Here is a 16,954-nt window from a genome sequence, read left to right on the forward strand (position 1 = left end):
GATTAATAATGCAAATATTTTGGCAGAAGATTTTTTTCACAAATGTCATTTTTAAAAACGAGCTCAATATTGCCTGCATTCCTAAATGAGATCATTCTATACAGAAATAAATGCTGTAAAAATGGAAAGGCCCCATGTCTTAATGACTCTCTCTATACCTTAAGTCCTGAATTACCACTTGTATTATTTATTTCTGCCTTGTAGTTCACTCAGTTATATCAATACTGTAATTTGTATTCAGATGTCACATGACAAGAAGAACACAACAATTCTTATTTTCAGGTCAGAAACAATCAGAGGAAACATACTACTTATACACTGCTCAAAAAAATTAAGGGAACACTGAATCGTCACAGTGTAATACAAAGTCAAAAGTTAAACTTGAGGGATTTTAATCTGTCTATTTATGAAGCACAGGTGATTGTGAATCAGTTTCAGCTGCTTTGGTGCAAATCAAAGTGACAACAGGTGCAATGGAGAGGCAAAAGCAAGACAACCCCCAAAAAGGGAATGATTTTACATGTGGTGGCCACAGACAGTTGCTCTCTCCTCATCCTTCCTGACTGACTCTTCTCTAGTTTTGTGTCCTTGTCACTACTGGTAGCATGAGGTGGTACCTGCAGCCCAATCAGGTTGCACAGGTAGTGCAGCTCCTCCAGGATGGCACATCCATACATGCGGTTAAAAGGACGTTTGCTGTGTCTCCCAGCACAGTCTCAAGAGCATGGAGGAGAGCTGGACAGAACCATAGAAGGGTATCACCCCAGCAGCAGGACCGGTATCTGCTCCTTGTGTGAGGAGGAACAGGAGGAGCACTGCCAGACCTCCAGCAGGCTACAGTGTGCATGTTTCTGACCAAACTGTCAGAAACAGACTCCATGAGGGTGACATGAGGGGCCCGACGTCCTCTAGTGGGACCTGTGCTCACAGCCCAGCACCGTGCAGCTTGACTGGCATTCACCAGAGAACCCCAGAACTGACAGGTCTGCCACTGGTGCCCCGTTCTCTTCACAGATGAGAGCAGCTTCACACTGAGCACATGTGACAGGCGTGAAGAGTTGGAGACATTGTGGTGAATGTTATGCTGCCTGTAACATCATCCAGCATGACCGGTTTGGAGGTGGGTCAGTGATGGTCTGGGGAGGCATATCCTTGGAGGATCTCACAGACCTCCATGTCATAGCAAATTATACAATGTACATCAGTAGAGATTTTCAACTTAATTTGTTCATGATCTGATGTGTGATTGAAGTGTTTCCTTCATTTTTCTAAGCACTGTATATTATATTTCTGCCAATGTATCCCCCTAAATCCTACACACTGGACCTTTAAATGTGTGCTAAATCAACAACATATCACACACATTAACAGCACCGGACACCAGCTTCACACTTCAATAATTCATTTAATCTCCAAAGGGTTGCGCTGACTTTGTCTTTGTTACACACTGCACACAAAAACACAATAAAACACCTCGCAACGTACAAGGTCGTGCAACATCTAGTCTGGCTTCCAGCATTGCGCACACAGTCTCAATATATCAATATATAGGCTGTTCAGATCAGGGGGGTGCGTTCACAAATGTTGTCTATGAAATACTGTTGCACAAACATGGTGAGGTGTTTGAAATCTGCGGGTTCATTTCAGTGTCTCAGCTCCATGTAACTCCTCGGAAGAGTTTCAGTCAAAAATGACATTTTTGCTGTATGGAAAAAAAAAAAAAGACAGTCGCAGAAAGAACAACCCAAAAAAAATGATGCTTTTAAAAGACAAACTATGAAATCCTTGGTTAAAAGACCGTTAAACACAGGCAATTATTTTTTTTAATCCCTAAATTGGCTTCCACAAATGTGTGTTACCCAAACTGTAGACATGTTTGTTTGTTTTCAGCACAAAAAATGCTAATTAAAGCAGACGGTAGACTCTCAGTAGATGTTATAATTTCAAAATTATACACAAGACTTCGCCCAAATGTCGGCAAAACATAATCTGAATATGACAACTCTATTTTGTGTAAACAATTCATCAGTAGTCTGTAACAACACCAGAGAACTCCAACAACTTTGGCTTAAAGGTAGAATAACCTTAATATCTATTGGATTTTTAGAATACTATTTCAATACCAATTGGCGTAACATTGGAAAGATGATTTCAATGGCGTTGCTGTGGCAGTGGAATGACACATAATCACATGTAGTAACACTGGCGTTAGATGGGAGATCTCAAGCTGCTGTGGGTGTAACGTACAACCACTGATGTAATAAACATTGGTGTATACATCTTTATATTTATCATTCTTTTATGTTTGGTTAGATATATTACATTTTATCAACACACTTTTGTCCGTATACATCTATCATAAATAAAAGATTTTTCGTCTTCAAATCAATTTAAAAAAAACACTCGTAAACACTCGAAATCTTAAACACGCACGCGCACATGCACACAAATGTCTTTTTTCCCCATTAAGTTTGCTTCTTTGTAAAGTGCAAGGCAAGATACAGTAAACTTTGAAATGTACGACATACAACAACTTCCGCGTCTGAAGCTCACGCACGCACTCACGCACACGCACCTCGTATATCTCATAACCCACTGAACTCAGTACAAACTTGGCACGACACCACTAAAGCCTCTAAGGTGTAGAGCATATAGCTGGCACACTATGGATACAGTAGCACAATCCTACCAGAGCTGAACATCTACAACGCCTCACAGTTACTCTGCCCTATCAAGAGTTAATTTGGGTTAGTTTGATAAAACTGTTAATAACTGGAAAATAAAAAAAGAGCTAACCCTTTACATTAACGTGAAAAGCACAAACATGCTCCTTTACCAGCTTACAGCCTTGATCAAAGCATGAAAAATGTTCATCTTGATCAGATGTGATCTTAACGTTGATATTTTGTCCCTTAGTTGTGTACCATTAAAATAAATACTTTTCTGTGGCTCTTCAAAGTATCTTTACATGATGTGGCTAACTCTGCCTATGGGACATTTGTAGCTGGTATTTCACTCATATTATATCCTGACTAGTGAACATTACTTCATTACATCTTGTTAATTAAAACCTTTAAAGTGACACTCAGACATTTTAAGAAATTCAAATTGTTGCTGCCATACATGGACAAACTATGAAAAATCAATCTCTGTCCATTCAGTAAAGAGTTAGCCTCATGGATGTATAAGGAGAACTGGATACGTGTTGGGGTGGGAGGCGGGGTCTAATTCATTCCTATGAAAGTTGCTCAGTGGTGCATAAAGCCATAAACGTTCAACTACCATGTATAAAACTACTTTGATGATCAGCACTGCTCCCCATAGAGCAAGCGCACCATTGACTTCTGCCAGCCGAGCCAGCTACTTCCTGTTTAGCGCTCCACTAACTAGAATGAGGATAAAGTGATAAACTGTGCAGCTCCTCTAAACTTTCAAAATGGTATCGGACCAAATGGCTCAAATTCTGATACTAAAACAAGTCATTGGAGATGGTTGTGACACTCAAAAAAATGTTATCAATAGATTATAGACGTCTATTTCACCATGATATCTATGGAAAAAATCTTTTTGGGCCACAGGGCATCACTGGACGGATACAATTCAAATGTTTGGTCACTACAAAAATTGGCTTCCTGGGAGCCTGGACTAAAACCAACAATTACAGTTTCTGAGTTCTTCGTGTGATGCCACTTGGCCACCTAAGATTTTTGTCCATAGAGTAACATTGTAAAAGAGATGTCTGTGTCATGCGTCACAGCCCCTGAAAAAGGACTTGTTTTATTGTCAGAAACTGATCCATTTGGTTCGCTAACATTTTGAAAGTCTCAAAAAGCTGCACGATAAATAATTTTATCTCAATTCAAGCTAGCACAGCGCTAAACCGGAGCAGCCAGCTTGGCCGATGGGAGTCCCTATGTGCCTGCTCTACGGGCTAAATGATACGAAGGCAGTGACGATCAGCTGAGTAATTTTATACGTGGCAGTTAAATGTTTTTGGCTCCATGCGGCCCTGAGCAACATTCATAGGAATGACCTGGGCCCTGCCTCGAACGCTGCATCCAGGTCTCTTCATACATCCACGGTTTAGCCTAGCTTATGACGAAGCGCTGAAAGCAGGGAAACCAGCTAGCATAGTGCTATCAAAGCGCCAACATGGACAAAGTTGTTTTATCTAATACATGTGCGTATTTAACACCTTTACTAAAATAACATGCTGTTTAACAAGCGACTGGCTTACACATTGGAGCTTTCTTGACTGCATACAGTATCGCCTAGCTGTTGCTAGGACAGGAATAGCTAGGAGTTACTAGCTTCAAAGATGAATACATAAAGGTTTTAACACAATAAGACCCATGCTGACTCTGAGATATCTTGGTAACTTATTTGCTAGCTAATAAGATACATGTACATTTTGGAAGTTCTTATGTTGACGAAGAATGTTCAATTCCTTCAGGTTTCTGTTTGCTAAGCTAAGCACGTCTGGAAGCTTATAGTTTTTATCTCTTTACTGAGTGCATAGAGATTTAAAAAAAAAACATTAATCTTCTTGCCTATCTTTCCATAACATAGCAAATAAGAAAACTTCCAAAAAGACATTTTTTACTTTTAACAGAGATAGTCGAATTCTGTCAGGTTTTTGTGTGCTAAGCTAAGTGTATCTAAGAACTTTCCCCATCTCTTAACTGATTGTACAAAAATTAAAAACATATATGAATCTTCTTGACTATTTTGCAGCACCTTCACTTTTCACATTTTTGTTTCCTAAGCTAAACACGTCTGGGAGCTTTCTTTATCTCTTCGTTGAGTCAAGAGATGAAAAAACATATGAATGTTCTTGTCTATCTTGTGGTAACATAGAAAATAAGCAGATTTCCCAAAAGGCATATTTTACTTTTGACGGAGAATGACCAATTCTTTCAGCTAGCTAGCTAGCTAGCTAGCTAGAACGTCTTTACTGAGTGTACAGAGATAAATAAATATGAATCTCCTTGTCTGTCTTGCGGTAATACAATATATAGGCAGACTTCCCAAAAGGCGTTTTTCACTTTTGACGGAGAATGACCAGTTCTTTCAGCTAGCTAGCTAGCACATCTGAGTTTTCTTTTTCTATCTCTTTACTGATTGTACAGAGATAAACAAATATAAATCTTCTTGTCAATCTTGTGGTAACATAGAAAATAAGTGAATTTCCCAAAATAACTGACCATTCTTTTCAAGAACATTACCATAAAACCTGGGTAGAAGTTGCCTCTAAAACTCGTAAACATCAATACTTTAGCAATCTCTAAACCGCAAGCCACATGTGCCCAAACTTCACATACCCGCTTTGGCTGTGGCTTGATCAAATAATAATAATAATAATTAGATACATGAAAACTTGGTGTTTGTTATAACCTGCTTGGAGAACCCTGTGGGTGGAAAACAAAACACTCTCTTAAAATTTGGACAACACAGCAAAGTATGGACAGACATTTTTTTGCAAAGTAAGTGTTAATTCGAAGTAAAACTCAAGACCATCTGGTGCATCAAGCAGGTTAAAACAAAAATAAACGCTGTTAGTCGGAACCGACAAGCTAAAACTTACTATTTTGAGGCAACTTCAGCCCAACACTGTGAGGCGAAGGAAGGCTAAGTATGCATGCAGGGACACACAGAACAGCATTAATTGGCTTTGATTATATGCACAGTGGCCGAGGAGTTCGTCAAAGGGGGAAGCAGCAAAGCCAGGACATCTTCACAGATTACTATTGGGAAAATAAGATGTACAAAAAATAGATAATATATTTGTAATGATAATAATGATAATAATAATAATAATAGCTTTTAACCACAGACAAGGCAAAATCAAATATCCACTGACTCTTATTCCTATATTACAAATACAATCAGGAGTATGGCAAAGTAGGAGTAATATACTGAGTAGCTGTTATGTTTTGTTAATGTGTCCTTGATGCTTCCTCCTTCTGTAAACACCTTCACCATACACTGCCAAAAAAAATAATCTTGTGAGCCATTTCATCTGGTACTGTACCTCAAAATGGTTCTTCAACCCAGTGGGATGAGTTTTTTTTATCCCGCATGAGTCACATTTTAGACCTTGATAATAACTGAGTGACGTACCGCACAGTCAGATCTTCTCAAAAGGCTGAATTCCAGATGAAATGACTCATCGTAAAGCAAAGTCTCAATTCACACAAGTCAGAAAAAGACCTATTAAGAACCACTTTAGAACCACAACAGTAGAACCTTTGTGAAACCTTATATGATTTATCATTTAACATTATTCACAGGTTAATACAAGTCCACACAAGTACATTCCTCAGTACATTTTTTGCAACATTTAAGATATTCCCCGGTTCAGTAGACGATAAGGTTGAGATGTTTCAGTTTGTTCATTTTGTTGCCGTTTGAGTTCTCATGGCAGTAGCAACAAGAAATAAATATTCTTCGACAGTCGCGAGAAAAATCAAAGTCTAAAGGCTGTTCATAAGTTCGGAAATTATTCAAGATAGAGAGAAAATAATTAAGATTGTAACAACTTATGATAGATATAAAATAAGATGGCTGCACTCAACATGCAAGGAGAGCACCATGTAAACACATTTCTTTGTCAAAAAAAAAAAAAAAAAAAATTCTGCGAGAACGCTTTCGTTCCACGCCTCCCTTTCTCCTTTGTTTGACTCGCTGCTGGCCAAGGCGAACTTCCAAACTCAAGCACGTAAACAGGACCAGAAGCAAAATGCCAATGGTGAAGCAATGCGATGCAAAGCCAGGCCCCTTCAAGAACGTAAAAGACGACGAAGAAGAAGAAACAAAACTCCCTCCCTGCAAAATGAAGGATAAAGAAGCAGGGAGGAAATAGCGTAAAAGTTGGGAAGATGGTTTTCCTTTTCTTCCTCACACCTCTCACAGGCCACTGGGTATCGCGGTTAGAGGGGAGGAGGACAGGAGGGGTGCTCCTCACCCCTGGTTGTCAGGGTAACAGGGGGGCAGCAGTAAAGCACCTCACGCAGGACTTCAATTGCCCGAGGAATCTGCCTCACCAGCCCCGCCTTTGATATCCCAATTTCCTGCAGGAGAGAGAAAAACGAAATGAAAATGACAAATTGAGCACCTCTGGACTCAAAAAGATGACAGAGATGATAGAGATGCTGCAGATGCGGTTTAAGCTGTCAAACACAATGATAGGGTTTGGCAGCTGACAGAGCAAACAGAACTCAATCCATCTCTGATTCTTATTCTGTGTACTGTAGCTGGAGGCAATCCGTCACTGTGTGCCTGGATCAGATCTAATTCTGATCCTGCAGATCAGCTCAGAACATCCTCTCAGCACAGGCAACTCTGAGGCAGGACTGCACAACACAACGAGGAGTTTTCAAGAGCTGTTGTACCAGAAGCAAAAAAGCAAAAGGTTGGAAAACGGAACAGGCTCCGTACAGGAAAATCTCAGTCAAGAATGCCTGGATCGGCTCTAATCCCCAACCCAACAAATTAGATCAGGAACTGAACTATAGTTCCTCTTTCTAGACAAAAAGAACGAGGAGTTCTTGAAATGGCTGGCATAACCACAGCGAACACAAAACGTACTGACAAAGGACCAAGCTCTATATCGCTGTTACCAGTCCATTGGCAAATACCTTGATCTCTTTGATCCTGGTCCCACAGATTGACTTAGAGCATCCTAAAGTGTACCGTAGTTTCTTGATCTCGACAAAGGGAGCTCAATGTGCTTTACCGTGACTCTGAGGCATGATTACAGAACACAATGAGGAGTTTTTGACACCTAGCACACCGAGGGCAACCAGAAAAGTCAGAAATGAACTGTGATCTGTATAGTGGTTACCAGTCTGTCAACAAATATGTGGATCAGACCCAATCCCAATCTAGCCAGTCTGTTAGGGTCATCCCTACGATGAACTGTAGTTTCTTCCTCTAGACAAAGGGGACTAAGATGGAAACTGTGGCATGACTGCATATCTGATGTTGTGGAACTGGTGCTTTGAATTACCGACTGATGAGTTTGGGAGATAGGTATTAGTGTTTTCTAGTTGCCGATAGCTGCGGAGGAGTTGGGGGTGTTATCAGTGACTACCGAACCTGTGACTACTCAGCTTTCCTACTTGTGTTTGATTACGTTTCTAGGTACTCCATAGGTACGCTAATACCTCACTACAACTGAACTTACACTCCTGCAGCAAGCGCCGTCCTTCTGCCTGTGCCACATGCCCCACGTCCACACACTGACTACCTGCGCACCGAGAAAGAAGAGATGGAGTGAGATTGTACTGTGTATTTTAGTTGTTCTTCTAGACTTATTGGCGGATACTTCTCTCATTGTTCTTTGGATGGTCTTTGTATTGCTCTGTTGATTGAACCGACTTAGGACCTGATCACACAGAAAGGTTTTTAGCAGTTGGAGGCAGCTTTTTGTAATTGTTTTTAATGAGAATGAAGCTTTTTGCTCGCTGTTTTTGCATTGTGACGCGCCTCGTGTTTATTTGCCCTTGGCGCCTGGCATTTTTGCTGGAGCCCTCTGAACTTCTTGAGCTGAAAAGACTTCAACTCAGGGCGTCATCTCTTTTTACGTGATCTCTTTTCCCATTGCCAAAACGGATGTTTTGAGATGCGGGCCTTCTGTGGTGGTCACGACAACAAGTTTACAGTTGGTAAACAATGGAGGAGAAACTGGTGGTAGTGGTTGCAGTATACCCAGAGCTATACGGCCTGACGATAGACAGCAGGCTGTCAAACTGCCCCGAGTCATCCTAAAATATGCCTGGAAACGGCCATCATGGAGGAGAAGCTCCTGGACCAATTGGTGGTACTCCCCATGATACACCCTCTTTATTAGGGTCTCATGTATCCACACAGATCTCTGTTTCCCTGTGCCCAACAAACTGCTTACTGACAGCCTCTCACCCTCAACCAGAGCTACAGCAAGTACCCTCTGTCTGAACATTTCAGGAACTAGATACTAATTACTGTGGGAAAAAAAACAAACAGTGGATTGATTACATGGGAAGGTTGGGGTTAGGACGTGATAGGGTGGTTGCCTGGCAACATTAAACAATTTACTGGTGGTATTCAATTAAAAAAAAAAAGGGTAGTGCGGTGTGTCTCGTGTTTTCCAACCTGCAAAACGCTTTCTGTGTGATCAGGGCCTAAGAAACCAACAACACTGACATTTCTTAGGACTTAACTTCATCCTGTACATTCACAGAGCCTCACCTAGTTTATGCTGCCACCTGGCAGAGATCCTAGTGCACTACAAAGCAGTCAAACTGACCTATAATATTGCCATACCAGCTGCTTTAATACAACAGGAAACGATCTGTATTGTCCATTCATTGTCCAATGTGGCTCATAGATGATTGTCAGTTGGTATCAGTGGCGAAAAAATCACGACTGGGGCATCCCTACTTTGAATCAGGGCTCTGTGGCGATCTCTTACCCGAGAGAGAGCTGTTGGACTTCTGCTTGTGGAGCTTCTCCCTCTCCTTCTTCACCTTGGGTATGATCTTCAACTTCATACTGCTGCCGCTGCTCTTACTGCTGCCCCTCACTGAGTCCTAAAAGAAAAGAAGCGCACATTGTTGGGCACGAGAAAAGGCACCAAGAGACATTCTTCATTTTGTTTGTTGGAAGGGGCAGATGGACTGCGACTAGTTAGAAATGAGCAACAGCGATGACACTGCGTTTGGTTGTTAGACACACTGTGATTATGAGATGGACTTTCTCACAGACTGCGTCCCTCCTCACCTCCTCGGAACACTGCATGAGCGGACAGATCCAGTGGATGTCGTCCAGCTTGTGGAGCTCGGCACTGAGGCTGTTCAGAGTCGACCGAAGCTCCTCTTCCTCATGACACTCCGACTGCGGGGAAAGCGGAGACAATAAAATGCAATGAGTTTATTTCTAAACTGCTACTTCCTAGTTCTAATGTGATATTTGATCACGGGGATGGATTCAAATGTACAATAGCTTGCCTGAAGGCATTGTTTGAAAACTGTCTATAAATCTAAAAAATGCAAAATGCCAACATCTGCTCTGTTCTCCTACCATCTGAAGATGATGTATGTTTTGACACCCTGCGTATATTATGCAAATTCGCAGATTTGTTGACAGTAAACATCTGTTAACCTGTGAATCTGCCAACAGTTGGGGCGTACTGCAAATTTTTTCTAACTAAACCTAATTTGCATATTATGCTAATAATCCTGTTTGCTGCTTTATTCATCTGCGTCGAGGCATCAGTTTCATTCAATCTTATCTCTCCCACTGCAAGTAAGTTTAGAGAAGAAAAATCACCACCTGAAGTTCATCATTCAACATCACAGAATTACACGAGATCAAATCGGTGAAAGTTTAGCCCAATCTGTTCAGTGTGAGAAGGGTTGTAAACAAAGCTGATGAGGATAAAAAGCAAAGCAGAGACGAGATAACAAGAGATGGGACATGAAATAGGATACAAATTAAAGTATGCCATGGGGTTTGTCGTAGTGTTGTCATTAGATTTGCTCTTCTGCACAAAGGGCCATTGTCAATAAAGGTAAATTTCCTAACAGGGTAAATAAGGCAATAGCAAACGCAGAGAGCAGAAACTGAAATGTGAGATGTCAAGGCTTGAATGGCTTCAGCAGAGACAGACAGCGAGAGAGGAAGAGAACAAGCGACGCAAACAAAGACAAGAACAGAGAGAAGACAAGGATGAAACTGAAGAGTTATACCAGTAGTTTTCCATCGAGCAGCATCTTGGTCTCAGCCTGGAGGACTTTACTGCTGTTGACGATTTCCACCGCCGTGCTGCGACTCAGACACTGAAAATGCAAATTTTATCACTTGATTTTTAATCATTAGGGGAATATGTCAACCCCAAATGATCATTTCTTTGTCAAACTCACACCATGTTACATTGAATTCAGGAGGACAATGCCTTTCTTGAATGTCTCCAAGTTGAACGAAGAATCCAAAAACTGAGAATGCTCTCCATGGACTGGAGTAAAAGGGTGTCGCACTTAACAACAGCAAAACTATATCAAAACATCCCTTTACAAACTCACACAACTCAAGCAGTATAACCCAAGTCTCATTTATCCAGTCGTATGTGCTGTACCTACCAAACACATGCATTCTTGCTAATATAATGGTTTTACTTAAAACGCATGTGTTTGGGAAGTACTGGCAGTGTCGGCCCTAGGACATTTGGTGCCCTAGGTGAGCCTAAGCTCCATTTTACACGATTACATTGAACACACCATGAGAACATTATGATTCACCTCAGAGGTAACGATAACAAGCTCTCCTCCTGCTGATTTCATGTTCTTTCTCTCCACATCCACTCCTCTCACTAGTGTAGTGGTAGTTGAGTGGGCACCGGAGAGCTTTTGTGGTTTTGACATGACAAAGATACAGCGTATTTCAGGGTTCACGTGACGTTGGATAACTCTCCAATCTCCTCCAGAGAGCAGGAAAAATGTAACGAGCTGGGAAGGGTGGCGACTGGGGTGGCAGGGACCCAGAAAAAAGGTCCCTCTATTATTCAGTAGGCTGTAGTTATGTTGTTGTGGCCTATAATTAATATTTCAAAATAATAGTATCAGTAAAAAAAAAAAAAAAAAAAAAAAAAAATTTCCTTCCTCCATTTGTGGCGCCCACTCTGGATGACAGCGCCCTTAGCATTCGCCTATACTGCCTATGGTACAGGCCGGCACTGAGTACTGGCCATACAGTTGGATAAATGAGACTTGGATTAAACTGCACAACTTGTGTGAGAGTTTGTAAATGGATGCTTTGATATTGTTTTGCTGTTGTTAAACCCACTCCCCTACAACTTAAATTCAATTAAAGTTTTGTTTCTTCATTTTTTTTTTGGATTCTTCGTTGACCATGAAGGCATGCAAAAAAAAAAAAAAAAAAAAAAAGTCACAAATTCAATGTTAAGCAACTGATAACTGATATACAATTGGTCATTTGGGGGGTGAAGCTCTCCTTTAAAGCCAATAATAATGTCCAATAATAAAATATGCAATATATGGCCTTATGATAAAAATACAGATTATACTGTATGTGTCCACTTATTCAAGTGTTTTTAAATAATATTTTATAATACATTCATTTGTATTAATATTAATTAATCATTATTTACTTTATATTTCTTCTTATTAATAATAATATATATATATATATATATATATATATATATATATATATATAATTTATAATTTTATAATAACTATAGTCTACTCCCATTTAAGTGTTTAAGTGTTTGCACTTTGACATTTGATTTTATTACAACAGGAAACTCCTCACAACTTTCAGATGTAGTTAAAAAAACAAAAACACGTGCAACCTGCAATTCAAGACTGTTTCTGAACAGTTAAAACAATAAGGACATATATCTATTAAATACATTTCCAAAAAAGTATGTTTGAAGATTAGTCAAGAGCTTGATAATAAATGAGTAAGTTGTTATAAAATGGATAATTATATGAATAAATACATGAAAACTATTACCATAAAACTGTAAAATAATACAATTTTTTTTTTAAATTCAGCTCATGGTGTTTTATCTGCATCACAAACTTTCACAAAAAAACTGTAATTTCTATTTAATTCCAGCAGTTTTTCTTTTCAAACATCCTTTTCCAAAGTCCGCCTTTAATGTCACAATGCCTCTTGTCAGTGATTTCATAATGTCACTTCTCATCACTGAGTCTTTGTCGGAGTCGGTGTTGACAGTTGGTTTGCTTATTCAGACCAAAGCAGAAGCCGATCACACAAGTGAATCTGCCCTGTTGTTTGTTGTTACTATAATAATTTCATCATGTCTCTTTTAACACTTTGTGTCCGTCACAATATGGAAGGGGAGCGCCTGCTGTGTCCTTGAAGTGACGTCACTGACGCATTCCAGTTTTAACAGGCTGCAAAATTAACAGCCTGTAAACTGACATGAGACCCAAGCGTATTGCCGAAAATCTGCACGCTTTATTCAGTCAAATCCGCCATCTGTCACCCTTTCCTCCCGCCCAGTGTCTTACCTCGGGGCTGGACAGTTTGGCCTCTGTGAGCACCAGGGCGGTGGCGTTGACGGCGTGAGCCAGCTCTTGCTCCACCAGCTTGTGGGTCTTGGCTGCCTCACGGATCCTATGGGACGAACGAGGGAGGAAAATCATGGACTTGAAAGAGCTGTAATTATTATTTCGACAAGCTGAAAAGGCACAATTATGGTGATTACTCCAACAAGTTGTCTCAGTCTGTTGATGGGACAAAAGCCCAGTTTCTTTCTGCGTCTCTCCAATTTTTTTTTTCCTTGTTAAAGTTTCTCTTTTAAATGGAGAGTCTGAGGACAGAGGGTGTCCTGTGTGGTGCAGATTTCAAAGCCCAGTGAGGCGAATTTGTGATTATTGGGTGTATAAATAAAACTGAATTGACTCTCCAACCTTTGAGTTCAGACTGTAGATGTTTGGATTCTAAACCCGGCCATGATTTTGACGAGTAAATCACAAAACTTCAGTACAGTTACAAGTAGACGATGCAGGATCTTCCATAAGAAAAGAATGTACAGACTCAGACTCAGACATCACTTATGACCCAGTAGTATTCATCTGCAGAGACTCTGTCCTCTGCCTGGATTTTCTTATTTTCTTCTTATTTTGCTATATCTGGAACATTCCTAGGCACAGCACGCAGGTGAGTTCAGGAATTTATAAAAAGGTAGTAAATCATCTTAAATGCCTCAGGTATATTTTGCACCCCCCTCCCTGTTGGGATCCACTGAGAAAGAAGTTATTGTATGTAGGTCCAAACATCTCCACTCTGACTCTCAAATTGCTCTGGTTGTTTAATAGAAACTTTACACTGATATAATTCTTCTCATATTGCCAGTAATGGCGAAAAGTGCACACCTTTTATTATGCTCTCAATTCACCCATATCAAATCTCTCAGAAATCCCCAGTATGACCGTTTCTCAGCTTTTGACGTGAGGCTACAAATGTAATTAAAATATTTTTCATCCTGAAAGGGGAGTTTAGTTTTGCAAACTCGAGTAAGAAGATCATAATAAACCGCATGAGCTGAGACATGCTGAGAAAACCTCAGAGGGACGCAAATGGTTCATACGTGCGAAAAAGAGGAATAAAATTGCTCATCAGTGCAACGGAGAAAAATGTAACAAATAAGCTCGCTAATTGCAGTGGGATAAACGAATCCCAAAATGTAGAGTAAAATTCCCCCTTGACCCCTTTATCTTTTTAACACAGAAACACACATGGATGTTGATCAGCAAACAGGTTGCTTTTACGCACACTGTACACTGCACACCATACACTGTAAACTGTAAAAGGACTTTATTATGTTTACTTGGGGAGATTTTTGGATAAAAAATGTCATAATTTAATTGTTTCATTCTACTTGATATTTGTGTGAATTTGTGTCATAATTAGCATGTGATTCCTTGAGTTACGGCCAAAAATGTGTTTTGTGAGGTCACACTGACCTTTATATACTACCACCAAATTCTAATCAGTTCATCACTGAGTCCAAGTGAACGTTTGAGCTGAATTTGAGAAAACTCCCTTGTGGCCTCTTTGAGATACTGCGGTCACAAGATTGAGATGGACGCAAGGTCACAGTGACCTTTGACATTCCACCACCAATTTCTGATAGTTCCTGAAGTGGGCGTTTGTGCCAAATTTGAGAATATTCTCTCAAGGCCTCCTTGAGACATTGTGTTCACTGGACTGAGATGGTTGCAAGGCCACATCGGGTTGACATGGTAAATGATAAATGGATCTGCACTTATATACGTATAGCGCCTTTCTAGTCTTCCGAGCACTCTAAGCTCTTTTTACACTATGAGTCCCATTCACACACTGGTGGCTGAGGCTGCCATACAAGGTGCCACCTGCTACTTCGTTTGACACACTCACACACCAATAAACAGCCATTGGGAGCAATTTGGGGTTCAGTATCTTGCTCAAGGATACTTCAACATGCGGGCTGGAGGAGCCGCTGATCTTCTGATTAGTGGATGACCCACTCTACCTCTTGAGCCACAACCACCCTTCATCTGATCACCTAATCTAATCAGCTCATTGGTGAGTCCAAGTGGACTTTTGTGCCAAATTTGAAGAAATTTTCTTAGGTGTTCTTGAGATATCACTTTTACAAGAATGGGATGGACGGGTGGATGGACGGACCGCCTGAAAACATAATGCTTCCGGCCGTGGCTATCGCTGGCGCAGAGACATAAAAACAAACAGGAAGCAGAATTAAATAATCCTTTGTCTTTCTTTTGTCTGACTCATTTCTTAATACCAAATTTTCCCTTTGTTATGAGAATATTTTGACATGTTTTAGCAAGACTTTCTGATCTGCTCCCATTTTTAATAGTTTTAATGGTCTACAGAGAGTTAAGTTCGCGCAGGTATGTGTCTTCTTTTCCCAGCCAAGATGTATTTAAGCGAGACTTTATCCTGTTTCCTGTGTGTCTCTTACTTGTTGATGAGTGTGTCGGCCACGATGCCCAGCTGCTGAACCTGAGCGCACTCCTCCTCCGTCAGGTACTCCATGGACTGCTGGGAGTTAAGGCGGGGTCTGCTGGCGCGGTAGCTGTCAATTTTCATCTTGTCCTCCCATGACTTCAGCGTGCTCTCGAACGCCTGGTGGCACAAAAAACGAGTCATTTATCGACTTTCGTCACTTTGTGTGTGTTTGTTCCTCTTCAACACTGAGACAAGCACATTGTGTAAACTTGTGCTGCGGCCAAGCAATTTTCAAAAACTGGCACTTTGAAAATGAAAATGCTGTCGAATTCAAAGGACATCTGGCACCTGATTAAAGCTTTGGGTATTGTGTAGTTGGTAGACGTGAACTAAATACTCAAGGTAACAATCTCAATGAAGACAGGCAGGTGTATTTTATCATGTCTGAGAGACAAAACTATCTTTTTAACTGTAAAGCTGAGGTAACTGAGGCAGAAAGAAGTGTTTTATCGCATCCAGATACGAATTTATTTTAACAACTTGTCGATAAACATGCCTCAACCAGGCATCCAGCCGTGTCGGCGCTCACCTGAAACATTACCGTCACCATCTGACTGAATAAAAGCCACATTTAGGAAGATAAAACCAGCAAGCCAACAATCTCCTCTCTCTGCGGTGCTTAAGGAGGGAAACCATGGAAACAAACTGCCCAAATGTGCTTGGCTCAAGAGAGCTCTCAAAAGGTTTGAGCAGCGTGAAGAGAGAACAAACACAGTGGGTATGAATTTGATTTAAGAAATCCCGAAATAGAGGGAGTCGACAACACGGGCGGGGAGCTGAGGCTGCAGAGCTCAGAGTGGATTTTCGGCTGCAATATTTATGGAAGGAATTCAGGCCAATATAATATGCACATGGAAATTCAGTCATACACACATATTTTACACTGTAGAAATCAAACTCGGTGCTGTAAAAAAATCACATGTAAAACTTTATGACACATCGGACATTACCCTGTCTCTGGTGAGCATCTGCGCTCGGTTCTTGTGGACAATCTTGACGATGCCAGGCGGCTGGATCCAGGCCTCTCCGTCCACCTGCACAGGGACCCCCTCCTCCCCGAGGATGGTGATCTTCACCTGGCGGCACTGAGAAGCAACAGAGCAGAAAACAGCAGCTGTCAGATGAGACCTCTTGTTCTTTTTTTTACCAGCTATTCCCTGCTTCACCTCCTTTGTCCTCTGCTGTTGGACACTGAGCATTTCATGTGATCCTGTAAAACCTGCACCTTTCAAAGTTTTATTACGAGGAGGATTTGTACTGTCTGTGCTGAAATGCCAGATGGACCAGAGACACCTATAAAAGACTTTGTCCTTGTGACTGAAAGGGAAGGGAGTGTTTCTCATTCACTTCAGTTTTAGGAGATTAAAATAAACATTAGTACATGTAAATATATTCTTTGCGACACAGCTGC

The 16,954-nt window shown here is 40.8% G+C and overlaps 1 protein-coding gene across 5 annotated transcripts in view; it reads right to left on the reverse strand.

The window, feature by feature from the left end:
* Positions 1 to 1,385: 1,385 nt before the first annotated feature.
* The window catches only part of si:dkey-172j4.3 (diacylglycerol kinase eta), a 125,174-nt gene continuing 109,605 nt past the window's right edge, over positions 1,386 to 16,954 (reverse strand). For 4 of the 5 annotated variants that reach the window (XM_049569291.1, XM_049569295.1, XM_049569294.1 and 1 more), the window contains 8 exons: positions 16,494 to 16,628; positions 15,497 to 15,660; positions 13,038 to 13,143; positions 10,728 to 10,817; positions 9,760 to 9,873; positions 9,452 to 9,569; positions 8,186 to 8,248; positions 1,386 to 7,070 (listed from right to left, as the gene is read on the reverse strand). In XM_049569291.1, the coding sequence (XP_049425248.1) occupies positions 7,069 to 7,070; positions 8,186 to 8,248; positions 9,452 to 9,569; positions 9,760 to 9,873; positions 10,728 to 10,817; positions 13,038 to 13,143; positions 15,497 to 15,660; positions 16,494 to 16,628 (792 nt within the window). In that variant the 3' untranslated portion in view covers positions 1,386 to 7,068. The remainder of the gene's footprint in view (positions 7,071 to 8,185; positions 8,249 to 9,451; positions 9,570 to 9,759; positions 9,874 to 10,727; positions 10,818 to 13,037; positions 13,144 to 15,496; positions 15,661 to 16,493; positions 16,629 to 16,954) is intronic. The other variant, XM_049569292.1, reaches the window with a different exon arrangement.

This window comes from Epinephelus fuscoguttatus, linkage group LG23, assembly GCF_011397635.1.
Source record: "Epinephelus fuscoguttatus linkage group LG23, E.fuscoguttatus.final_Chr_v1".
Taxonomy (NCBI): Eukaryota; Metazoa; Chordata; class Actinopteri; order Perciformes; family Serranidae; genus Epinephelus; species Epinephelus fuscoguttatus.